The sequence below is a fragment of the Osmia bicornis genome, chromosome 12 (genome assembly GCF_907164935.1).
Source record: "Osmia bicornis bicornis chromosome 12, iOsmBic2.1, whole genome shotgun sequence".
NCBI classification, from domain to species: domain Eukaryota; kingdom Metazoa; phylum Arthropoda; class Insecta; order Hymenoptera; family Megachilidae; genus Osmia; species Osmia bicornis.
The window spans coordinates 6,894,376-6,921,658 of NC_060227.1; the positions used below are offsets into that span (position 1 = coordinate 6,894,376).

Here is a 27,283-nt window from a genome sequence, read left to right on the forward strand (position 1 = left end):
TCTTTTTTTAAGTATCGTAGGTATATTGTAACTTGTTTAATAATTTTTTTCTTCGAAATTCATCGTAAAGTTCATGGACGTCAAGGTGATATTACAATGAAAACTTGATATCAACTCGTCCACGAAGACTCTTTTATTTAAGACCTTGTACGTGTCTAGTGAAATCAAGTACTTTCCTGAAAATAATATAACATGGTATACAAATTTATTATTTCAATACTCTACAGTGAAAATATTTATTCACCAATGTTCCAACTTGTGAATTTCATTTTCACGCTTCGACCAGTTGAATTTGAATGAAATGGAAAACAGCACCGTGAATGGAAAATTTCAATTGAGAAATGAAACAATCGTATTCTTAGTAATTGTAATTACAGTGTTTCTATAGATGGTCATATTCATTGCCTGGGTCATCGTGTTAAGTAACTAGCCGTCATTGCGCACCTGCACTTGTTCTACATTTTCACCTGTACAATCGTTCTCATCGCGTACACTTGGTTCATTACTAGCAATTATCTTCCTTCCACTTCTTTTTCGTAGAAATCTAACTGTTCTTCGATGTCGACGAACCATATTACTGGCTCGAGAAGGTGGACGGGTCAGCGACGCGTGTTTCCGGCACGAATTTCAAGCTCGATCGTTCGCAGACCTGGAACATCATACGAATCAAACGATCAATTGATCCGAAAGAGAAATGCATCGCGTTATTGCTACTGTTTTGTGTCAGACATTAAGAAGTGGACGTAATGAAAACCAGCCGCCTCGCCTTAAACACACCCTAATCTCTGTTTCTCGATTTAGAGCGCAAAGGATGCACCTGATTCGAAGGATGCATTTCGTGTCGTCCTTTTACAAAGCTTCGTTTTAAGATACGACGGTGTTTATCTTCCAAGGAACCGCCCTTTATTGCCTCCTGTTGAAAAGAAAGGCTTAAATACATAGGGGTTCTAATGAAATTGCGGACATTTAGATGGTGAAGATGTCCCTCTATTGATCTAATTTACGATTAAGTGTTCTGAAGTATTTCCTCGAATGGCTTTTTAATTTTTGAAGAAAATTCATTGAAATGGTAAAGTTCAAAAGCAACACGTGTATTGATAAAGGAAAATATAATGAAAGAGCATGGATGTAAGATATGAATGATTGCACAATAGTGCATGTTATCTTCCATGTGCATCGGTTATTGCGTTTAAAGATTTATGGATGTCATGGAAAAATAAACTCACGTCAATATCAACGACACTAGGTGCAATTATTACTGATGATATTCTCTGAATATATTTCATTCTTGATACGATTCATGAGGAATAACGTCGCTAACGAACCATATAATTTCATACGTTATTATTTTTAATATATCAGCTCAAAAATTCCCTTTGGAACGATGGAAATATTTGCATACTTCTAATATAAAATTATGTACTACAATACCTCTTGAAGTAATCGATAATTACAAACGAAAGTATCCAGTTCCATCATGAAGAAGTAGAGAAGTAAAAGAAGCGTTTATAATTGCAATGAACAGTTTCTCATCGACGAACAAATGATCAGACATCATAGTATTTTAGTGCAGGTGGTCACTACGAGTGCAAGACACTGCAGAAGTGACGTTCCATCGCACCTCTTTCTCGTCGAATCCATCGACTGACCTCACGTATGCTAATTGTCACGGTTTTATCTGCACGCGAGCTCACCATCGCTGTAATATCAGTTAACGACTCGATATAGGCCACAGGAAGAGCTTCCAAACAGTGGTGGATTTTCAGCTAACCGGAAGAGACGAACACCTCGACTTCCACGTCAGATTTGTCTCGAAATTTTTTAAAACATTCAATACCTTCGATCTTGTAATTTTAAATCAGCCAGACAGGGAGATCCTGTTCGAAGCAACGACGACCCAGTTGCATATCGTATCACTCGGCAGATCTCGGCCACCACCGGTGTTGGACCCAGCAGACCAACCGGAAGTGGTCGACCACTGTTTCTTGGACTCTCCTTGATACTAGAGCATCGATGGTACAATTAGTTTACCGATAGTTTAAACAAAATACATTGAGTACTTGTGCTTAACTAATTATTACCTTGTAAGATAAAAAAAGGATCTAAAAATTATAATATTAATCTCCCAGTGTACGCTGTCAATAATTTTTTCATAAACATAAAGAGAGCCATGAATTCTACGAAACGTGTGACCATGAAAGTGTTAACAGTATGTCTTCGTTCAATTTCATAGCCGAGTAATTAAGTATCGTCGTGTATATCATCGCTCGTACGTGGTGTCTGAGGAAACACTGGAAGAAAGATGCACACGATGCACAGCATAAATTAAACGTCGAGGGTTAAAACGGACATTCAAAGGTATCATCGCGTTATCGTTGGAAAAGGATCACCGTACATGATGTTTCCTGCTCGGTGACCATCTCCGTGTCACGCAATTGCTGCAGGGTTGTTCGCCAAGGGCATCGTATACGCAAGATCTTGTTCAGTCACGCTACATTCACGATTGGCAGCAAGGATCTCGTAGTAGCGAGGGAACTAGCACTAGGTTCGTACGATTGTCCCGCCAGGATTTCGACTTTTCTGTTCCTTGAATCATAGAGTTGGCCACGTGGTTACGCGAATTGCGCAGTGGCAAGGTTTACGACTGGACAAGGCCTCGGACAGGGCAAAGTGAACAGGGTGTGCTGTAAGTAGTCGGCCAGGGGATGCAACGTTTAGTGGGCAAGAAGCCTTCCTATCTGAACCTTTGGCACGAGTTTTTGACCATCCAGCCGAAGGCCAAACACCTGCCACCATATCCTGTAAGTGGTAATTCGGTGAATTATTCTTCTCCTTTCATAGTAAGGTGTGAATTTATTTTGTGACGGAATTTTCTTCTGCTACGGAGATATTAGTGATTAATTTTTTAAATTAAACTTTCAGTTTGATATCTTCGATTAAGGATAGAAATAAAATTTGAATGTTTCAATCAGATTATCAGTGGAATTCCAGTTTTCGCTCCACTCCTGATTAGGGGTTGAATTCTTCGAATTTTTAGAATTTGCAATAATTTGAAATGAATTTGGTATTAAGGAATTTACTATTTACAAGACTGAAGTTATTCGTCCGGTTTAGTATAGTTTTCATGGAAGTGTAACCTCCTTCGGATGATATGAATAGCAGCGATCTTATCAAGAATGCAAATTAAGAAAACGTAATCGTGATGCATTTAGGTCGCAATGAAAATGAAGAGTTCGAGTTGGTCTGAAAGCTCCAAGAGGAAAACTCCTCCCCCCTATATTCACCCTTAATTTTTTGTAACATTGAGAAGCAAAATAATTTATATCATATAATTAGTTGTTGTCAAAATAAGGGAGTGTTCCTTCTATAAAAAGGCGTAATACCAACGTTTGACTTTTTTTCACCCTTAATCGATAGAACACTTTAAAAGCATCGGTCAATTCTACTCCCTTGTTTTATTACTTCCTCCTCTTTATATCTTTTTCAATGAACACCGTTTTGATCCAGGAAATCACGGATGATATTTGCGACTCAGTGTCAGAAGAAGGCTCTAATGAATCATATTGAAACGTTCGATTAGCGATACCTGATCTAATGTGATCAGAAAATAGAATCGGTCAAAGCGAATTCAGCAGTGACACGAAACGTTTCTTGTGAAAAATTACAATTTCTATTAATTCAACGCGTTGCACAATTATTTCCAACAATCGTCATGAATGTAAATTGCGTTCGTTCGTTAAATATTTATTTTAATTTACGTGTTTGCAATAGAAAAACGAAATTCATCGAAAGTCGTTCAATTCTTTGAAAAGGAATTTATTCTCGTAGAGTACTTGACGTGTCGAAAAACGATCTAGAAATAAATTTGACGAAACTCGTTCTTTCTGTTATTTCCAGTTTCACAAGTCGACCGGTATTATGAATGTCTCGACCGTGTTTCCGGAAGGATTTACTGAAAACGAGAGGCCACAACGTCATGCATCAGCGAGCGTGAAGGATGACGAGGAGGTTCAGGATAGATACAATCGTAAGTACTTGCAAATTCTAACTTTTCTGTAATTGTAATTCCACATGATAGTTTCGCATTTGAATTTTTGAGTCATCGAGTTTGTGACACTCTTCTATTGTGCGTTACATCATTATCTGTCCCATAACGTATCAGGCTATTTCGTAATTTGCATTCACCTCTTTACGGAAATGCTGCATTACTGAAACGGTACACAAGTTAACTTTGCTATCTGTTGTAAAATCAATGACACACCGGTAAATGCATTACTCGCGATCAAAACGTGATTCACTATCTGTTGACTCGATATGCAACCATTTCCTGGCATAGCGCCCCGCAAGAAATGTAATCCTCATTTACATTTACATGAACTTATGATTCGTTCTACCAAGATGCCATGCAATTACCGTGAAATTAAACCGACCCGCTGGCTCTCCTCAAACGCACATTTTCTACTTGTCCTAAGAAAATGACTGGAAAAAAGTTTTCCACTTCGTTTAATCTGCAAGGTATACCGAGAAATAATTAGAATGGCAAGATCAGAGGAACTAGATAATTATCCACATTTTTTCTACGTCTTTTAGAGCTCTGATTGTGAGTCAGGTGTTTTACAAAAGTGTTATAAATCCTTGAAATTATGTTTAATGCGGTAAATTATAAAAATTAATTGCTACGATATAATTGGACGGTGTATGTACCATTTAAAACGTTCATTTTGCTATAGTTTTCGAAAAATAATTGTGAAAGAAAAAATAATTATTGATTACAGTTTTATCGACCGAGAAGCAGCATTGCACTCGCGGTTAATTTTAAATTGACTGGAACGATTCTCGATAGATCGCGACTCGCTATTGTATTCTGAATTCAAACGGTAATTTACACAATTTTTCTTTATTACTAATAATTTTGCAATTTTATAGCAATCTTTATCCCTTCTTTTTTATAAATTAAAATTTGTACTTCTTTCGAGCTAATACTCAACAAATAAAGTCTGACACAAATTGATGAGATAAAAGTATTACAAAATGGCACTTATAGTACATCAATTTAAAGCTTAAAGTTTAACGAAAATGACTATATAAAAACTTCGATAATATTTTTAACATGAGATGACTAGTTGTGAATTGCAACGGACAATGTTCATGTACTATATCAAGTATCCGAAATTTGTGCAGTGATTTTCAGTAAATTATGAGCGTACTATTTTCAAAAATTATTTCAAACATAAAATAGTTTCACTGAGATCGTTGTAAACCTGGTTCAAAGCAGTTGCTGCAGAAAAAAGGGCATAGAAAAATTGATTTCACTCGATGAATCTGTCACAACGTTTATAGAAAGTTGCAGGCTCGATCCGATCTCTCCGATCTCTTCTGTGAAGAGATCTGGTACAGTAAGAAGCATGATTCATTCAGTCGAAGCATTTGGAAATTTCCAGATTTCACCTTGACTTTGATTGTACATCGCACGCGAGCTCGATCGTGCGAATGTCGGATAAAACAAGCTGCTACGTGTTACGTGTACTAAACAAATCCATTGGACGAGCTCAGAATTCTGTTTACCGCAAAACACAGCTCATTTTTCATTCATCGATGATTATTATCCAACAAGAAAAACGTTTTTCCTGTTTCCCTCTGGTTTTGCATACGAACAATGTAGTATTGATAACAAGACCCTTGCGATAAAAACATCTCTTTTTTTTTATTTTCTATGAAGAGGAAAATTTTATTTTTTTCGTTGGAAAAAATCGATCAAGTTCACAAATGCATGGAGGGTGTTAAAGGACCCAGTATTCATTGTCTAAAATTTAGAATTTTTAAATTTTAGAATGTTAAGGGAGCTAGTACACACTTGTTCACCCTAGGGTACACCCTAGCCTCTACTTAATTACTCTAATGACTAAGGGCAAATTTATTCCGTGTTCATTAACTATTTCATTCTCGTTCATTTGCTCAGGATAGATTCACTATGACTCTGTACACGTTTCAATTCACATTCAGTATGTGTTTCAAATGAGATGCACAGTGAAGAAGCTCACCGACGCGTTCTTCCAGGTTACGTGGTTTTGCGGTACGCCTTTTTACAATTTCCACCGGTAACATCGCCGTTAGTAGGTTCATTACGAAACCTGGCGTTCTACGTTTCCATCTATTCATTTCCTGTCACCTGTAATTCTATTTAATTTACGAAGAGCATTGCCAATTCCCGGGGGCTGTTCGTGTTTGTTTCGCGCTTTCATATCTACTGTGTCGCGCACGACACTATCATTTTCGCGGAGGACTCGTGAATAATGTATATACAATACCACTGTGATCCAGATCTTGCTTTTCGAAGAAGGGCAAATAATAGGAAATAGAAAATCATCTAACTAGGTTTTCTTCCTGGGGTGGATCATGCCCCTTTGGAAATTTAGCGACTTTGAAACTTTGGAGTTCCGTCATTCTGGGATGTTGGAAATATGAAGATTGGAAATTTGAGAATTCTCAAATTTCAGAATCTTAAAATTATAATTTTGAAGGCGAACTTGTTTATATTCAAGACACAAGGTGATTCATTTTACAAGCAATTTCCACGTTTCTTTTCCTCATGGTAAGTCTCAATCTCTAATTTCCTTGAGATTCGTGTTACACACCGCAAACACGTAATGCGTTAAATGAAATAGTTCAAGAAAAAACATCAGCCACTTCGCAGTGAATCTCATCATCATAATTCTTCTAAAAAGTTGATCGTTTCCTTGTACACGGATTAAACTGGATAGAATTTTGAATTGCCATAAGGTCGACTCGTCGGACGCATAATCATGCGACGTTTACAGATATTATTTTTTACGATTCCCGACAAGAAAAAATGTCTTGTAAACAAAACGATGCCGTTAATTCATTGAGTATATTCGCGGTTCGATTAGCGAACGGCAACTAATTCGTGAGAATGATCCGGAAATTTTTGCAAACAACACTTGGATCGTTAGCATCCAAGACAAACATTAATCACTATGATGGATGGAATTATGTTGGATTTGTGTGCTACGCTGATTTAATTTGACACGAGAAATTTATGGTAACGAATGAATTACATTGAATAAATGTATGAACAGGGTGTTCGTTAGTAATAGGGCTACTCGACGAGTAACTTCCTCTATTACAAATAATTGTACTTGTATAATACAGCAAAAGTGGTAAATAAATTGAACCCTCTGTATAATTTAAAGTATAAAATTAATTTTAGATTGATTTTCATTTTAACTTTGTGAATTTTTTATTGTTTCAATATATAAAAGTTTTTGCTAAAAAAATTGACGGCTTTTATTGAAAAATTATGAGATATTAAATTAACTTAAATGATGCATCAGTGTTTATCTGATTCCATTCATCAGGAATTAAAATCGTCACTATCATTAACATTAAAGGACATTTCTTCTTCAGAATTGTTCGAAATATAAAAATAAAAAGAAACCGGTTTAATAGGACGGCTCATTTTAATAACCCGGTCGTCTTTCACGAAACAAACTACACGTGTCGCTAATTTAAAGTAAAGTTCAAAGATCCTTAAGGTAAAGTTTGCAAAAGCATCGGGAACGTCGAAACGTTGCACGTTACAATGAACGAATCTGTCTGCGGTTTGCTTACCATTCAGAGGCTGCTATAATGACCGTTCTCCGTTCTAACTGGATTGATTAACTTAACACGTGCTGTAAACCGGCTCCGCCGACCAACCACGTAATTACACGACGAATTCACATTGATGTTCGTCGAATTCGAGGTGTCTCATTACCGCGACACGTGAAACACCTGTGGAAAAAAAGGCTATCCACTTTGCTATACGAATCGAGGTTTACGTTAAAAGGAAAAAATAAAGTCGCGCACGGGTCACATTTACTTTTAACGATGCGACATTCGATTCGAAGTTGACAAGTGTGAATCACGATTAAAGAGAATTTCATTTATCCTTTTTGCTTCGACTCTGGATTTTTTCAAAGTATAATTACGGTATTATCACTAGAACTACCAAACGGGTCAAAATGACTGGTTTCAAGTTTCTTATTATAAATCATAAAATTAGAAAAGAAATGAAAATTTGTTATCTCTTATCATATTAACTGTATCTTAAAAAGGATACACTATGTTAGTGTTTTGTAATGTAATTATCCCGGATTCGTTATAAATCTCTTATCCAATTATACGTTGCTTATATAATCAGACGATTAATTCTAATTGTAAGAAAAATTTCATTCATAACTCAGCCATAGACAGATTCGTTCTGTTGTATTCGCGTGATTTTCCCAGCTTCTGTTTAAGGATTTGCATTCGCGGAAGAGTCCAGTAAAGCACGCCAGGTGTACACAATAGGTTTACATAATGTGCAACCTTGCGGCATCTACACCGATGTAACCTTAACCTTACAAGACATTGAAAGATTGTTAATTCGACTTCGTAATTCGGAATGAAAATACACTAACCCGTTGTCGGTTCATTCCTGAAACTCAGCCAACCAGAATTCTGTCAGAAAAAGAAAGTTGACGCGTGAATCGTGCAAATATTTTCCCACCTTCTTTTTCAAAGTAATATTATTCATTTTTTTTTAAATTATTTTTCTATTCGAGAGGAAATGAAATAATCTTTCGATAATAAAAATAAAAATGAAAACAATTTTTATATCGTCCTTCCACGATTTTTAACGAAACAATTTTTAAACTCGATGTATTTAAATAGTGAAGAAAAAATTCCTGGGACAAGAACGTCCTTCACTGTAGCATAATTAGGTTTATTGCCATTTGTACAAGGATGATGGTAGCATCTCCGCGAGCATCGTCAACAAGTGGAATAAGCCGGTACGTGATCAGACAGCGGCACTTAATCTCTGATTAATTTTTCCATTACTTCACGGCTCAATTACGTCTCTCTGTACCCCGCAGCTAAATACATACCGTTCTAAATATAATCGTCGCTTCGAAAAGTAGCTTTTTTTTCTTTCTCTGCCCTATTAGACTAATAATAATTGAATTGAGTGGCAATTGTATTAGAAAGGGAAAATTTGTTATGAATGCAGATGAAAAAAATCATTCTTTCTGCAACTAAGAATTATTCAGATAAAAGATTACGAACAGCACATGTAATTGTTTAACGTCGAAGATCGAGGGCAGATAATTGTTGACGACAGTTGTTTTGTTATTAAATTGTTGCCGTTTACGTATCTCTGTCACAGGCTGAGAAAATAGTGGAGAATCTGCTAGTGTAGAATGGGTCATCGACGATAACGTTGTAGATACAAGGGATTATTATGTTAATCGTTGTTTGTTGTGTAATTGAAGCTGGCCAGTGTATATTTGCAGGTAGAATGTTTCAACTCAGCGGTAGCTTATTAACACTGATTGACATCAATGTTTGTACGGTTGAATCGAAGGAAATAAATGCATTAATTTGCAGAAAATGATCTCGGAATATTGCAGAAAATTACTATGTTAGATATAGTATATACAGTAATAGAAAAATAATTGTATCTGTGATTAAAATTCGAAGAATAAAATTATAATAGATACTTTATTGTTTAAGGATGGGTTAAAAGAGAATATTTATTAAATTTTAAGCTTTGAATCGATAGTTTTATGTCGTCGCTCGATAAATGATAATTTCCTTCGAAAACAATATTATTATTTCAATTTTGCTTCTAGCTGAATGTCATCAAATCGTGTCAGGTTTTCTATGTTTCGAAATGCAACAGTCTAATAGAACTGCAACTTTTCCATCAGTTAATCGAAAAATAAAAGGTGAGAGGTAAAGGAGAGACTATAAAGGTTTCATCAGTAGAATTCCTTCTGCACTGATTGCAAAAAAATACCCATCGCTAAATCTGTCTGACAATCGAATCGCAAAATGGTATTTATCATCGTTCGCCTCAAAATCAAACATTCCCACCCGCGTTTTCATTTCGATTATGACATCACCGGCGCCACTCGTATGCGTCTCATTACGCGAGCCTTTCTATGCACTGACATTCATAATTTCCGCTCGAGAACATTGCCCCGGGGCCATCTGCGCTTTTGCAGCCTTTTGCCGCCTTTGTCGGGGATATTTAATTTCAGGTTTCGATTACATCCGACAGTTCAAAGGATATGTTATTCGTGACACGGTAAACTGCAACCCTCGAATAAATGAATGCCGCAAACACTCGGCGTAACTGGCTAGGGGTCAGGATAACCCTGACCCTGGTGGTTCAAAAATGAAAAATGGACCATTTACTAAAAATTGGTACAACTTGAAGAGAATAGCGGTCAGCTAGACAAATTTTATTTTAATGGAAATTAATTGTGTTATGGTCGAACGGGGGTCAGTCGTGACCGAGACCTATGAAACATATTTTATGGTATATCCTAGTGAAATGAAATTTTTAATTTTGAAACGTAATAGCTCTTATATCCAGACATTGCTGGAAGATTCTTATGCCGATGAAGACTCGTTAAAACTATTATCACGTAATGAGTAACCATGTTCGTTCAGCTAGCTCCACAAGAGTATTTTCGAGTCATGGTATAGTAATTTTCCGTTTTCTAGCAAGTTCTCACGAGTGGAACTCGTGAAAATCTGTAATAATACCATGTTTCCTATTCCACTTCCTAGAAGACTAACCATTGTTTTTATTCCACTGAATAATCGCGTTTATCGCTGGCCAATTTTGGCATTAGCCACGATCAAACCGGCTATTATAACGTACTGACGATTAGTTTCTCAATGTTCGTAATACTGCAACTCTTTTCTTTGAAAAACACTGTTGACTCACGTGACGCAATTGGAGTGTACTATTCCATGCCAACAGTTAAAAGCAAACAGTAAGTTTTGAAAATTTCATAGAAGCGAAAAGCGTGTTAAGTGCAAGTCATTTTAATTAAGTAATTTGTAGCTTACTATTGTAATTTGCACTTGCATTGCTGTCACACATTATGTTCAAGAAAATAAATTTAAAAATAGAGATAGAGAGGATGCTAATAATATGATATATTTATATTGTTTTTTGAAAAATATGAAATTAAAATAATTAAGAAGAAATTAATTACCATCCGATTACCTAGATTTTCTCTATAATGAATAAATTCTCTAAAGGAATATTTAAATAGAAACTGATAAGACATTACTATTCCACAGTTCAAGTTCCTTTTCCCACAATGCTTTCTATCATTATATGTACTCTCTTAAATCTCTTTTGCATATGAAAATAAACGCGTTCCCTCGTTACTAATCAGAGTACAATATAATGTACCCAATAAACAAGTGAAAACGTCAGATGATCACTCTCAGAAATCGTAATCCTTTCCACGAGTATCTCTTTAAGTGGTAAAATATAGTTTAAACTCGTTCAAGAACAAAAGAAACTTTCTCTGTCTAGTCGGAAACTAAACCTCTCGGTTGAATTGTAACTTAAAAAAACGATCTTTACTCGACAAAAGCAGGAAGTTTCACTATAAATTAATCTCTTCACCCATATTGTTGGAGCAATGTTCATTAGCATCGAAAACTTTTACCTGTTTCGTTGAACTTTGGAAAACAAGTGTCACGAGTGTTCTGTATTTTTTTTCTTCCGTGTCCAATTTCCAGACAGGCGGTGGTTGATCGTTGAAAAAGGAAAGTTTTCACGGGAGCCAGCTTTTTACAATCGTCCTGGAAATGAACGATCATGGTGAGCGATATAATTGTAGCAATTTCACGTGGCGCATTCACCGGACAGAAATCTTTCGTCAGATTGTACTTCGTTAGGCTAGCGAAACAATTTATAAGTAGGAAAGCAGGACGATTGACCTGGTAATAAATCATACTTACCAGCTTACTTTGTCGTTGTAAAGGGGTTCGGTGAAACCAATTCTCGTGATTACTATCAAACGTTCAGGTAACTTCTGGTCCTGCTGTTCTGTAATAAGAAAAAGAAATTGGAAAAGTCAGAATTTTTGTGTCTGTGATTATTATTAGACAGATGGGATTTATATTGTTCACTCTTTCTTTAATTACAGCTGTTCGCAAAAAACGGTATTGCACATAGTAACATAGACAATCTGTGCGATTTTTTTGCCAGCACTCACACCCTAGAAACTCTAGGAATTTATAAGTGCAGCCCCAGGGCCCGAAATACTTTCTGGGTCGTCGAGTTTGCGAAATTATGCCCCGGGTCAAATTTGCACATTGTTCGTTGAAGGGTCGTGAAATTTGACATTTAACTTCCTACAGAAATAGATCCTTTTGCTGGGTTCTGTTTTTCAAAGTCTTTCGCGGTCAATTTTTCCACTAATAGAACCGTGTGCACCGATAATTTATCGCTTTATTAAATTGCCACCTGTCGCTTTGACGAGAGTCATTTTTTTCTTCATTGACAAGTACTTAACGCGACGTAACGAACTACTTCTTAACGAACAATTAGCGATGAAATAAGTGGCATGTTTACTTGAACGTTTTCTTGGGAGTGTATAGGAAGAACGATTGATGCTATGAATTCCCAAATAGTACAAGTTCTTAAGCATTCTTTGAACCATGTGACATTAGACAATGCAAATGAAGCGGCAGGTGCACGAAGGATCTATTTACAGGAGATACTTCGCTACGCAGTGACCCAATTAATGACGCTTAATTACTATCGAGGGACATGTGTAGAGGCAGTGCAGCACGACAGTGTTGCAATCCCAAAGAATTCGTCGAGTGTAGTTATCTGCCGGTAGTACAACGTCGGTAGCAGATAACTACTGATAACCGAGGAACGAAAATATCCTCTTGCATATAGTTCTGCATTATGTTTGCATACTATTGTTGACTCTTGATGCTGTAATTACCTTGTTGACACTGCTTACCTATGCACCCGATGATCTCACTTAAAAAGTCAAATTCCTTGCCACGAATGACGTATTCTTTTTTATTATTTCACGGAAATGATTATTCTGATTAACGTATTTCGTTATTAACGAAAAGAAAAATCCATTAAGGACGAATATCCTGACAGGATAAAATCGAACATGTCTCAGAAATTCTGTTTGACCCAAATTTTTCTTTTAAGGTATTAATGAATTTTCAAAACTTGAAGAATCCATGGACTTTCAGGACCAAACTTACGACTCTGGTAAACTTAAACAGAGATCGTTTTCTGCGAATCCCATGAAACTACAATCTCTACAGCATGCTCGATCGTTTTCTTCTAGTTTCAAACTAGACCCGAACGTGTATTATGTAAGAAGGTGGCCGGATGAACGGTAGAAAAAGTAGGGTCTAGAACTAGGATAGTGGTATCTGACGATTATGGATTTACAAACGAACAGCGTGTAAAATTGGACAGGAAATTCGTAGTTTGCGTAGATTCATTCGAATCTTGATAATAGTTTTGCAATTCAAAGCAGTCTTTTAATTAAATCTCATCCGACACTGGTACAGCTAATTACCGTTTCAAACTGGTCAGTTCTTATTGAACAACATAAAAAGAAGGAAATTTTGTATGTTGCTCCGTTATGCGTAGAATTCATTTCACATGTATAAGGTATTTTCAATAAATCGTGTGCAAAGTGAACTTTCCATCGATACGCAGTTGTTGCTTGTAGAATGACTTTGTGATGCGATGATAGCGACTCGAAGATGACTGATTTGCAATTCCTTTTGCGACATCGTTAACTCTACTGAACCACAGGAATCTCATTTCGATTCTATATTAATTTTTTCCAATATTTCTATAAATTACGTTGCACATTTCTTCGTTAATATTTTCCAGTTAATAGAATGTTCTGAATCGAATTCCTTAGATGGAAGACACGTGATCAAACCATTTACATAAAGTGGAACGTCCTAAATCTGTTCAGTCACGTTTGCATTAACAGGCAAACTGAAATTTTCTTTGATATAACCATGCGTCAGTTGAACGTACATACGTAACGCAAATATCAGTAATACGAGACGATGATAAGGTAAGTGAGTTATGTAAATGAGATATCGTAAAACTATTTGAAACAGGAATGATAGTGGAAGAATTCTGAAATTTCTTGCATATCCTTCGGGAGCGGATCGCGAAACAAACGATCCAGCGGCTTTTGAATGAGTTTTTGAGTGGGGCCAGGTTGATGAAGAAGCCGGAGGTGGAGGAGGTGAGAAAGGAGGGATTCGCGTGTCGATTGGGGGGAGGACAAGCAGTGGAGAACAGCGATATATGAAGGCGAAACTCGCGCTCCGCAGACTCAATAGCCCAGAGACCCCACGTGGTGTATACCATTGCGAATTCCACATTTTTCTTCATCCTCTTCATCTTCCGTTTAAAGGTGACCGGTGTGGCGGTTCGCCAAAGTTCTTCGTTACGCCAAAGAAAATCGCGATAGTACGAGCCGGAGATTCGGCTGATAAGTTGTTTAGCATTGTCTTTTTCTTTCGAAAGGGTCTTTTGTCTTGAACGAAAAGAGACTGTTTATTGTGATCGGTGATCGGTGATCGATAGTCACGGGTGATGTTAGGCGAGTTTCGACGAAAGAACAATCGCGTTGAGTACTGTGGAAATCAAGAATAAGGGTGGTAGAAGGAAACATTAAGTTATTAACGTCTACCTTGAGGTATCGGCTGAAAAATGAGTAAAGGGTGGAAAGGTATGTTTCATTTTATAATATAATTAGGAGTAATCACTTTGCGTTGATTTTTCAGATTTAAAGTATTAAAAATATAATAATTCAATACTTTAAATAATAGGCTATCATAAATTTAAAAATTCATTTATATTATAAAATAATAATTGATTTCTGTCAAAAAAAATAATGTGACGAAATTGTCGAATCATCAAATCGCCGTATTAAAATAAATGACAATTTCATCGAATTTAATGTGCAAATCATAGTGAATCAAACTGCTCATCCATGAGAAGCATGAAAGATTAAAATGCAGGTGCATTATCATTAATTTCAATTTTGAAAAATATGAAGCCTATTAAATACTCTGGTCTCTTGTCGTTAGAAAAGTTTGAAACTATTCGAAATGGTGAACACGCATATCGGCGATATCCCCGTTTCCGTCTGCTGGTTCGATAATAAATTACACAGGAAACATTTCTGTCGCTTCACGGTACACGGCTCATTATAAAAGGACTTAAACGGTAAAACCGTTTGTACAAGTGATGAAACATGACACAAATGTTCCTATTTTCAGCCTCTGGAACTTTCATCCTGCGTTCAACTATTGAGATTTCCCATCGCCTTGATTTCTTATCACCACTATGCACGATTGTTTCATTTTTTCTTAATATTTCATGTTCGAAAACATGTAACACGATTTATGATCAATCCCCGATAAAATAGAGTTTTGACATTAATCGATGATGTTTTATCTCGTTAGTCAATATTGATTACAAATTGTTACACAATTTTAAGACACTGATACATGCGATTAAATCAGATAATAAAGAAAAATATTGGGAAACGATCTTAATAGTACAGGTATTGATTACCGATACTATTACAAGTCCATCTAAAATTTTTTTTTAAACCGTATAAATTTGAATTTTTAATCATTTACGTCAATTTTGTTTCGAAAGAAACTGCATGAAAATAATGCATTTTGAAAAATATTTTTCCATCAGTCTCCATATTCAAAGTCCAAATTTAATCCACGTTTTATTACGTGCTCAAGAATAATAACAAAATTTCAACATCATCATCGTCCTATGAAAAACCTTCTCTCGGAATTTGTTTACACTTTCTGGTCTTATTTTATGCAATGTCTCAACTTTGCGTCATTCGTTTCATTGACTTCAGTGACGTAATCGTTCCACAAGAAAGAAAGAAAGAAAATAAGAGTAAAGTTTGGGATTGAAATTCATCTCAACGAAATAATTTATCTCCGGTTCACTTCTATAGAAGTATCGTCACGTATTGACATGTGCCAACTTTCATTCAAGGAAAACAATGAAATATCATTTTTATCATTATCGAATGTTTAACTTACACTTTTTTGTTTCCTTTTTTTTTGTGCAGGTGCAAAAGACTTCGTCGGCCTCGAAGAGGTGACGAAGGTCGAGTTCCTGGTCATGTTGTTCGCTGAGGCTCTTGGAACGTTTCTTCTGGTTCTGATCGGTTGCGCATCCTGCATCACCTGGACAGCAGACAATCCACCCACTGTGGTGCATATCGCATTCACCTTTGGCCTGGCCGTCGCGAGTTTGGCACATGTAAGTTTCTGAAAAACAATTTTATTATTCTTTATAGATGGTACAAACTTCCCTAGGAAAGAAGGCTCCACCACTTGAGTATTATCTAAAAATAAGAAGACATATTGAATACTGATAATCTTGCCAGTTTTTAATTTAAAATCACAACGCGATAATAATTTAGTATCGAGCAAATATTTTGTTATTGATAATCAAATTTTCAAGAGATCGATCAAATTTTTTAAGATTGTAAAATCTTGTCTCATTCGTGCATTGATTGCGTATTTGCACAATTAGAATTCTAATTAAATAAAAAAAAAGCAAGATAGTGAATGTCTGATGTAATTGCAAATTAAGTGTTGAAGACACAATAAGGTAGAGAAATGAGGTAGTAGAAAGAGTACCGTAAGCAGGCAGGAATCAGTAATAGGAAAACATTTATCACTGAATTTAAGGTCGTAATTAAGGAAGTAGTAAATAACACGAGTTCATAGAAAGACCCGTAACAGATTACGTACTCGCGTCGAGACGCGTAACTCATGAAAAAAGTTCTAATTGTAAGACAAATAAAATACAAGAAATTATAAAACTCCATAGAAATTTCAAGTATTCTCTTATCTTTTGGTTCTAGCATTATTTCGCGTGCTACGCACGTGATAAATCGCTTACCAACTTACATTTGTTTGATTTTATTGAATGGACAAAAGTAATCGTGTTCTCGACTCGTCCCAAAAGAACTGTCCACAGTGGATACCCTGGGGAGACGAACAAGAAAGAGGGGGGATTCCATTCACCTCAATGAACTGTCGTCTTTCACGAACAAGTTGCTTTCATTACTCTCACTATCGTTCGTTCATTCGTCGACGGTGCCACTTTCATGGTCGATTAGCAAATTGGGAATTAATATGTTGCTTGAATAATCTCACACGTGTACTAATTATTCATCGCCGCAAACAAACTGAATTTTTGCTGATGTTAGGTTTCTGTATTGTCCTTTTGTTAATATTTGTTATGCTGAGACCACCGGCAATAAACGTGGTAATTAATGCGAGAGAAAATTACCTGCTAGGTTTTACATTGTTAAGTAGCTACATTTATACATTAACCACAACAATGGGGCGCAATACCCGTGAAAATTCTTTGATGTGTGAAAAAAGACTGCCATCCGAGCTATTGTTTAACGCCTAATGTCATTAACAATGCTGTTTAAAAATTAGCGTGTTTTGAAATCGCATCGGGATTAAAGATTGAGTAAATTATTCTTAGAAGCAAAGTAAATCCTTATAAGATTAATCTGTCAGTTATATATAATCCCTATAACATGAAAGGATTAATTTAACGATTGGTTAAATTAACTTATATCAACCGTATAATTAAGAAATTATATAAATATTTATACGAAGTATGCAAATTAACAAATACTTCAGAAGATAAATCTCAAACGAACGTGAACATCATCTTTATACCCTCGACGTTAAGTTTCTTCGTATTTGTAAGAATATCAATTTAAAAATGATACTTTCAACTGGCGATAATTAATGATATATCGTGTTTAATATAATATTTGTCGATTGGGGAACGAAGTTAAAAAACAGGTTACACACTGGTGGTCGGCAGTCATTATCACGACAGAAAAGTTGAAGTGCGAAGTGCTAACAGTCGAACGTGCAACATTTTTATCGTATCATGAGTCTTTAACCGAAGTAAATCTTTTTTTGAAGGCGACCTATTTTCGCCCTCGAAACATTACTTCGCTTTCAGCCGAATGTCGGCTTTCGCAACTGCTCTCAAGCTCGATACCAAGACAATTCGACGATCAATTTCTGGGATCTATTCCTCGTCCCTTTCTTTAAACAACGTTAATTTTATCAAAATTTCAATATGTGAAACTTCTCATACTTTACTTACAATAAAACATACTATAAAAGATACAGAGATCATAGAAGAACGCTAGACGATAACGTAGACGCGAAGAAACTATTAGAATTTAATAGAATTCCTCAAACAAGTAAATTTAATAAACAGAATTTAAAATTATATTAAAATAATAATAATGAATTTTAGCATCGAAGATGTTCATTGAAAGTGAAAAAAAGAAATGTCGGTGAATTGAAAGAAGTCGAAGTCGTTCGATCCGATCGTGTTCGCATAATTGCTTAACGAGACGTAGGTAGGTCGAACACGTGGGAGGTAGCTGGTTCACGAAATCAGCAATTTGCCGGGCTTGCCACCTTTAGCAACTAGACTGCCTGTCTCTTTCACGGCGTCGATCTTCACCGGAAGGCATGTCAGCCTTCTCCTGCGGAGAGCACGCGTTCAACTTGAATCACCTTGCCTCCGCATTCATTGACATTTCGACAAAAAAATCATTCAGCCCAGAGACCCTGAATGACTGACATCAAGTCCCAACCAGCTCTATTACTATATAGGAAAATTTCGGACAGAAATGGTTCGCGTAATTGATTGTCTCTATTACATATAATTAATGAATCTATTAGATTAGATCATCCTAGAGTGAGGCATAGATAATGAATTAATTTTCATTTTATCTGAATAAAAGTGACCATAATTATTTTTTTCGAAGCTCATAGATTGCCAATATTTTCTTCCAACATCTTTTTCCCAGCTGGAAAGGTAGTCGAATGTATAATAAGCCAAGAGAAACTAACGAGTCTCTTGGCGAATTACTAATTCACTATCTCTTTCTTTATCTTCTGCCTTTCTCGGCATGCTATGGAATAACGAACTAGCCTAACGGATACCCCGAAGTGGTCTGCACAGTTAGTTCATCCTTAGTTTCAGGTGGTCACAGTTCGCTAGTATTTACTACTTGTCTGAGTTTACCTTCGCTGTGTGTGCAACGTTAACGAGTAAGTGGAAGTGAACGAACAAGAAAGGAGAGAAAAAAATATTAATTGGATGCTTTAGGGGTAGCTTGATAAATGAACAACAATCCCTCACAAATAAGCTTAATAAAGCAATCAGTGTTATCATATTAGACTTGTTAGAAACGTTGTTTCCTTCACTGGCTAAATTTAATCAGAAAATTTATTTATCTATAATTCCGAGTAGATAATTAAAAATACTGATAATGAGGTAATTCAAAGAATCCTATAAAAATTCTAGCATCGCTTGCATACGAGTTAAGAATCATCAGACCTTAAGATTGAAATTAATCTAGCGTAAGTACCACTCTAGAGTACTTTCATGTCATGAAATGGTATCAGAGTCGGGAGATTTCAAAATCCGCCATTTGATACGTTTTTATCATCAATCAGATGTGATCCATGCCAGTCAAAGGGATCAAAGTAGAAAGTAAAGATCCGTTTCCTACAGTAGATCTAAGATTTTCAAGGTAACACGAACCCGAAGCGTAAAGCTGGCAATTTTGAAAGCGTATCTCGAAGCAAACCGTTTCAATGGCCGCGGTTTCTTTGCCAACAGCAGTCAAACACCTCGGAATGAATACGATATAAGGACACAGGTTGAACCCTAACCGTGCTATAGATAGAGAGAAAAAGAGAAGGATAGACATTTTTAAACGTTTTATCGTGCGCGTGCAGCGCCTTTTACGTTTATACGCGTTACGTATGCACACGCGTGTACTCCGTTTTACACGTGACGTTAACCCGAGATCTCAGAAAGCCGCCGGCACGTTGGTAGAAGGGTAAATAAGGCCGCTGATTCGCCCAAGGGGGTCTAACTGTCCGGATGGTGCAATTCTGCCCCGAAGGCTCCGACAACCTACTCGAGACTCGCCTCGAACCTTCCGATCGACTAATGTGACTCTTGTTCTGTCTCTTTTGATACTTTACTTTCCGACAGCTCGCCCAATGGACATGGATATTTATAGTACCATTCGATATTTCCAGGGGGTCCCCCTTTTTCCACTATTCCTTTTGGTCATATTTTCAATTAATTCTGAATCAAGTATTTTTCTTAAATTATTTATATATCTTAGTAATTTATTTAAAATAATATAGTCTGTCAAATTAGTTGCCCAATTTGTTCTGAAGAATACTTGAAAATCGACATTGTCATCAGCTTGAAAGATAAATATATTCCCCGAAGCATACGTTCGAATGAATAATTAATGCAACTCGGTCATTCTTTGTTGGCCTGCCCTTTTCTTGCCGAGAGGCACGACGCGTTCGAACAATGGGAAGGAAGGTTAAAAAGAAGAGATCGAAAGGGAAACGAAGGAAAGACATCAAAGTCACAGCCGTCACGACTCGTATGCAAATCACACGTTTCCCGCCCTGTATTATGTGTCATTTGTTGTGAACCAGCCAGGAATTGTTAAAGAGGAAGACGCATAAACGTTGCATAACCATGTCGCGAAATATGAATCGTAAAAACAAAAACAATACCGTGAATGATTTCACAAGACAATAGCTTTGACATGGTGTTATGTATTCATTTGAAGAGCTACGGCTTATTAAGTGATCGCAAATGAAACAAGCAAATGCTTTATGGAATTTATAACTAAAGGGATGAAAACACCTCCTTAACTCATTTTTTATCATAAACCAATTTTGAGACAATTGGTTGTTATTGTGTAAGTTGGATCATCTCATGTGAAATGGGGTGAAGGACTTCTGTGGAGAGGGGAATACAAGTGTTAACAAACGATGAGGATTAATAAGTTATTATAGATTGATCGAAAATTGAACGACTGATTCATCGCTATAGTAATTGCTTCTTAGCTGTAGGCAAATTATTTTATCCCATACTCGAAACGAGTACTCAGGAAACTATCAAAATAACCATTCAAACCACCATTAATGTGTCAGGATTCTTTTGATGTATTACAAGGTTGCTGCTTCTTTAAAGTGGGAAGAAAACATTATTAAAAATCGATCGATCAAATGGAAATGAAAGCAATCGTGAAAGTGATATTCCAAAATTTTAGTCTCATTATTTTTTTTTATATTTCATAATACTTTTGCATAAATTGCACTTTTAATTTTCCTATCATCAGATATTAAGATAAAATGAGTTTGTATTTAAATATTCATAAATTCTGCTAATTATAAACAAAAATACAGAACGCATTCCGCGAGGAAAATAAAATTGCAATTGAATACAAATTTACTCTCACTGATTGCCGGTTGCAAGATGTTCCAATTGAGACCCAACTCTGTACAAAAAAAATGTAAAGGAGAAAAAAATCCTGTTTACCGCGATGAAACAGAAATGTTTATACACTGCCACACGGTATAAAAATAAAAACGCGTGTACCGCGTGACACCTGCAACAGCTAAGCCAGGTAACGTCATCAGCGGTCCAACACGGTGCATCAGATAAGCGACAGATATTTTTCATTTACGTAATCAAAGGTGCAAGCTCCCCAGGTAACAGTTGATTAAAGCATACTATCATTTGTCACCGTTTTAAAGGGTTCAAGTTGGCAAATTTTACAAGAAAATGGTGTTAGAAGAGTATTTAGCATTTCAAATGATCAATAATGATCGAAGATTTATCAAGTAGCTTTCAATTAATAACTGAGAGTTTTAAAGAGCTTGCTAACAGTTGCAGTACCAAAATTAGTACTTATGAAACATGCATCAAACTGACCTAGCATTATTTTGTTCGGGTATTTGAGCTTTGAATAGTCATTTAACAAAGATTCAGTGGAAAGTAGAAATTTAATAGATGGTTGTACGATGATAATTTCACATGGGACTGTCTTAATGTTGCAACTTTGTTGTAACTTTTGTCTTTTAAGAGAAGATTGCATCGAAAGTGGAAGTTCATTAAAGGAAATTATACTCATGTATACCATTAATTGATGTTAATTATAGGCCTTTGTGAAACGAAACTTTCTATTAGATCGGTGCATATCAAACGACGGATTTCGAAACATAGGAAGTCTGACATGATTTGATGACATAAAATGATCACGATAATAGCACTTGTGATCATTTAGAAAAAATATTTCTGAAGAGCACAAATAGGTTAATAAAATATTATATAAAACCGCGATTTTCTTGGAACAATTCAGTGTTCCGCTTAAAATTCGCGATAATATCGATCCTGTCGTAACAAGCATGTATCCTTCGGCAAATATTAGAGTCATCTTGCTGGAGGTCTTTTGGGAGGCCTATGAGAAGACCGCTCCCTGATCTCGAGCTATTGTGCAACGTGATCCACGAGCGAAAGAAAGATCATTGTCCCGTATGATCGTACGTGAACCTTGCAACTCGTGTGCAAGTCTCTGCACCCTAATTATGCAGCCACGAAGCAAAACCAACATCGCCATGCTCGGTGAATTTTACAGAAATTCATTTTAACTTGGTACATTTATACAATTAACTCTTCTAATCTAACTTAGCCTTATCGTATCCTTTATGCCTTCATTATTTTATCAAATTCCTAGAATTTCTATTTTTGGCAAGTGTTGACACGAATTCTATCGGTCTTATAGCAATAAATGATAAGATATCATATTATAGTAATAAATCAATTAATATACTTGGGTAGCCAAAGACTCGTTATCATCGAAAGTTTTTGCACGCGGTCCTAATTATTATAATTTTCTTTGGTTTTTCATATTTTCGTGTATAAACAAAGGGTATACTATGTTCAGTAAGCTAACGTCTCGGAAAGGAAATCAATTTCTCAAAATATCCTTTCGACACGATAGACGTTTACAAATTGTATAGTTAGTTTCTGAAACACGTGATTAATTGATTTTCGACTATGGTTAAATATGACGTGTACGACATCAGAATGAATCTCTATGATACGTTTGAGAAAACGAGAGCAGAGGTATAGCCGCGTAGCGTGCAATAAACGTGTCCCGGGGCTGTGGGTCGTGGAACCCTGAGGGGACGAAGTCTATGAGCTAATTCGAACCTCCTGCGATTCTTAATAAACGTACGCTATTCAACATCGCGTTCCGCAATATCGAAATCCTTGAATGAATTACACCATCGTAACTGACTAGAAGGACTCGTCTCAAAGATTTATTAATATAGCGAATTCTGTAAAAGATAAGAAGAGTAAATACCGAAGAAAGAGATGAAATGTGTGGAATCGAGGTTACAATCAGGTATTTATTTGTTTACGAAATTTATAGAAATTTCAACAACCCAAGAACAACCCGATAGAAATTCGTCGAGAAAAGACTAATTTCGAGATGAAATAAAAATCTCGTTCAAGTATCGAGAAAAAAATGGAGGCAGTGCGTCGACCTCGTTTCAGTATCTCACGAATCCCCGAAGTTCACGATTTTCAGCGCGTGCCCGTTTCACGAAGGTGTTTCGCCACCGTTAAATCCCATCGTACGTCTACGGTATCTAGACACTTTGCAGAATTAATAATTCAAGATTAATGCGAGATAAGGCGGTCCTGAACTCGCGTGCGCCACAACAAGAAGAGGGCGTACGGGCGAAAAAAAGAAGTTTTATCGAGGTGCAAGTTGCCGAATAAAAAAAAAAAAAATATATATATATATATATACATATACATATAAGCCTGACTTCGTTTATTGCTTTTCTTGGAACAACGAGCGAGGACGAAGGACGCACGGTGAAAAGTGAAGCAACACTTTCCCCTTTGTAAGATTCGCGAGTAACAGACTGCGGTTTGATAGGCGTGTCGAGAGACGCGTATTAATTAAAATCGCGCGAGATAGGATTTTTTTCATTCAGCACAAGGTCTCCGGTGTCCGTGGACAAAATTCACTTTAAGAAGAAGCATCCTTTTAAAGCAAGAACCTCTTCATCCTGTAATTGCTGTTCTCGCGCGGCCGATCTTTGATTAAAGGACCACGCGCGCGTCGTCGTTCGCGCTCGATCTTGTAATTAATAAAATCAATTAACCGGTATCTCGCCGTTTGATCTTCCCTCGAAGCAGTCGGAAATTTATGCTATACATGCAACTGGTAGCCGACCGCGGTATCGGGCGAGGATGACTACCGAAAGAAAAAGAGGATCGAAGTAGGAGGAGGTGGAGAACAAGAAGAGTGGAAAAACGTACGATCCAAGAAGATGGCTTGCGTAATCGCAGCGCATGTGTACCGATCGCCTGAGGCAAACCGAGACCTTGCCGACATGCATGAGAACTGGGCCGCGCTGGGACCCACCGCCATTACACACCGATTCTACCGCACTCAAATCGGCCCAGCCACCAAACTAGACGGCATTTAAACTTCCCTCATTTCTCCTTCTATTCAACTATTTACCCTTTATAAATATTTTTCTCAATCAGACGTTATAATACAAAAATATCCAACAAGATTACAGTTTTTCAGCCATCCGCCAAGTACCTGTTGCCTCTATTCTACTTTTCCACAATGAAAATATATGAAAGCAAAGGAGAACGAATCAATAGCTTTACGTCAATCTTTCTTAAGCCCGGTTCGTCATTTATACTGGCCACAAAAGAAGCACGCATACGCGTAAGTACATTTATTGCCTCGAGTTTGCAAGATGAATTAAGGGCATCTGTGTCTTGTCGTGCAAGACACACGAGAGGCATGCATCTCAAGGGCTTGCCAAACGAGAAAATTCTCTGCCACGAAAAATCCACTTATGAAATGGTTGTACCTCGTGGAACTTTGCTGGTCAATTCCACGGCGATATTTTGTAAACATCAGCCAGCTAGATTCAACAAAACAGGACCTTGATTTCGCCACGGATATGTGGAGCAGCGTAAATTCGTTAGGAAATCATTCGTGTCGTGAGATAAGCGCAAGATCTCTTTATCGGTACTCGTGTTGCCCGACCATGAGAGATTGCGAAACTTGAATTAGAATTAGAGAATTTGTTGTTTCTTTTTTTGTAAGAACCAGCGCGGATTACATTCGCTGTCAGATTTTAGAGCAAACTTATATACCTTATCTGTTTCACGTAACGTGCAAGCACGCTACCAATTTCTACTGGGAAAACGAGTAAATCATGCGAGTTTGCTTACATGGTTGTACCGAGGTCTGATAAAGATCCAGAATTCTTCGCTCTTCTAGGTTGACAGTAATGTGGATGTCTTATAGGATGTCACTGGAATGTTGTAGACACTGTGTTGTTGTTACGCGTGGAATATCCTGAGGAATTTCGGAACAGAATGTAAATGACTTGGGAAAGGCAAATATTTCAAAAATGAAATTTAGATGGATCTCTTCTTACGTTAACCTGTTTTCTTGTTTCAGGTATTAGGTCCAGTTTCAGGGTGTCACGTAAATCCAGCGGTATCAGTGGGTCTTTTAGTTAGCGGAAACTGCAGTTTTCTTAAAGCATTGTGCTACATAGTGTGTCAGTGTTGCGGTGCGATAGCAGGTTCTGCAGTTTTGAAGGTAAATTTTGAGTTCCTTTTTTTTTCTTCTTTCTGCAAACCAATTGCGTCTGTTAATCTACGGTACATCGAAAAATACTCTCCGATCATAACATGTTAATTAAAAGGTTCGCGAAGGTCAAGGTCTTTACCATCTGTTTACCAGACATTGATTACATCAGAAGCAAACGAGTTAAACGAATTCCAAACACACGGGAGATGAATGACGTTTGATTCCTTCATGACAGTTGATTCATGCGCGCATTAATTCCTATGATTAACCCTTACATCAACGTGTAATTACTCCGTAACGTCTAATATAGTGAAAACGAGTGAGCATAAATTAAATTGTCAAAATGTCGTAAAATAAAATCTGTCTTTATAATAATGAAAGAGTTAATTGCACACATACATAATTATTTGTTTATTTATTAAATTGCAAAAGTTAAAACCCCACTGAACTATGAAAAAAAAAAAAAAAAATTCCAAAAATATTTTACGATGATTCTGTTGCATCCTTTCTTACAGTTGGAGTAATTCTGCAAAATCTCAAATAAACACTTTTATTTACCTTACTGTTAACAGGTATTAATTCCAGCAGAATCAGCTCATGGTTTAGGCGCCACATCGTTGGGGTCATCGGTCACTGAAAGTCAAGGAATCTTCATGGAAGCCATCGTCACTTTTCTTTTATTGCTGGTCGTCCATGCTGTAACAGACCCGAAACGAACGGACACCAAAGGATGGGCACCATTGGCTATTGGATTAACCATCACCGTAGCTCACATGGCTGCTGTTCCTATAACAGGAAGCAGCATGAATCCTGCCAGGACACTGGGTCCAGCAGTGATCCTGGATCACTGGGAAAATCAATGGATTTATTGGGTTGGACCCATTCTCGGTGCCTCTGTTGCTGGTGGACTCTACAAAATGGCCTTCAGACGAAAGAAGGAAGACGACGAAGCGTCCTATGATTTCTAAAAATGAAATCTAATTCGATTTGTCTCTTGTGAAAAAAAAAGAAACACACAACCGAAATTAGTTATGATACTCTGCAACCATAAACTTTGTAATATATTGGCGCCGAAAAGAAGTTTCGCGAGGAATCTTGCGAAATCAGAAAGTTCATCGTTCGGTTTGAGAAAAACTGAAATTATTATTGGTGGACGACGCGACTGACTTTGGATAATTTGAGGCTGGGAGAAAATGGACGTTCTATTTATTACATTGTACAGTTTAAGCGTTTTTTCGACGAATATTTAACGTGACTAGTTGTTTACTGGACTAAGTTCTTGCGTTTTAGATACTATTAAAACTAATGATATTAGAGAAGACGTCGTATTTCATAGTTGTTCAATTAAACTACACGACTATGTTTATATCATCGAGAATTTAACAGAATGAAATTAGATGAACGCAAGAACTATTTTGTAATTTGATGTTAATTCTTTCCTATTCGTTTTCCATCCGTTTAAGCAGGAAAGAAATGTTTCATTTAGAAAACAGATTTCATTGTTAATGATATAATTAATGTAACGAATCTATCTAGTATTTGTTACACCTGCATTAGTAATATTTAAGGTAAATCTTCGATCCATGTTTGTTTGAAAGTATAATATTTTCATTATTACAGTATTCTACATAAATCACGTTCAGTACGACATAATTTCGCTCTGTAATTTCATATTCTTCTTGGAAAGAAACTGTTTCGTGTACATTTCGTAAATCGTTTAAGTTTTGTACATATTGTACTTAAATTATTTTATAAGATACCGATTTCTAAATATATGATTTATATCGTGCACTATTTGCCAGTCATTTTGTTGTGCACTCTACGATTCGAGATGGTGATTTTAGAAACTACGCGAG

At 36.6% G+C, this 27,283-nt stretch overlaps 1 protein-coding gene and 1 long non-coding RNA gene across 5 annotated transcripts; one reads left to right on the forward strand and one right to left on the reverse strand.

Annotated features, from left to right (window-relative positions):
* The first annotated feature begins 2,524 nt into the window (after positions 1-2,524).
* Positions 2,525-27,216, forward strand: LOC114871690 (aquaporin AQPAe.a-like). Of its 4 annotated transcripts, none has more exons than XM_046288317.1 (5): positions 2,525-2,801; positions 3,898-4,027; positions 15,969-16,162; positions 25,293-25,436; positions 26,000-27,216. In XM_046288317.1, the coding sequence occupies exons 1-5, from the start codon at positions 2,706-2,708 to the stop codon at positions 26,393-26,395; spliced, it is 960 nt and encodes a 319-aa protein (XP_046144273.1). In that variant the 5' UTR covers positions 2,525-2,705; the 3' UTR covers positions 26,396-27,216. The 4 variants fall into 4 exon arrangements, with proteins under 4 accessions (XP_046144273.1, XP_046144274.1, XP_046144275.1 ...); XM_046288318.1 differs by lacking the exon at positions 2,525-2,801 and adding an exon at positions 3,698-3,727; XM_046288319.1 differs by lacking the exon at positions 2,525-2,801 and adding an exon at positions 3,698-3,718.
* On the reverse strand, positions 2,724-11,894 carry LOC123988393. The gene is made up of 3 exons (XR_006829982.1): positions 11,812-11,894; positions 11,517-11,652; positions 2,724-2,799 (listed from the first exon to the last, which is right to left on the reverse strand). It is a non-coding gene; the product is annotated as an uncharacterized LOC123988393 (long non-coding RNA).
* Positions 27,217-27,283: the final 67 nt, after the last annotated feature.

What these genes read in the sequence shown, in the direction of transcription:
- LOC114871690 (XM_046288317.1), top strand. Translation starts at nt 2,706, where the DNA reads ATGCAACGTTTAGTGGGCAAGAAGCCTTCCTATCTGAACCTTTGGCAC. An exon ending in GGTTCAGGATAGATACAATC is followed by an intron (nt 4,028 to 15,968) that starts GTAAGTACTTGC and finishes TTTTTTGTGCAG; the next exon opens with GTGCAAAAGACTTCGTCGGC. An exon ending in CAGGTTCTGCAGTTTTGAAG is followed by an intron (nt 25,437 to 25,999) that starts GTAAATTTTGAG and finishes TACTGTTAACAG; the next exon opens with GTATTAATTCCAGCAGAATC.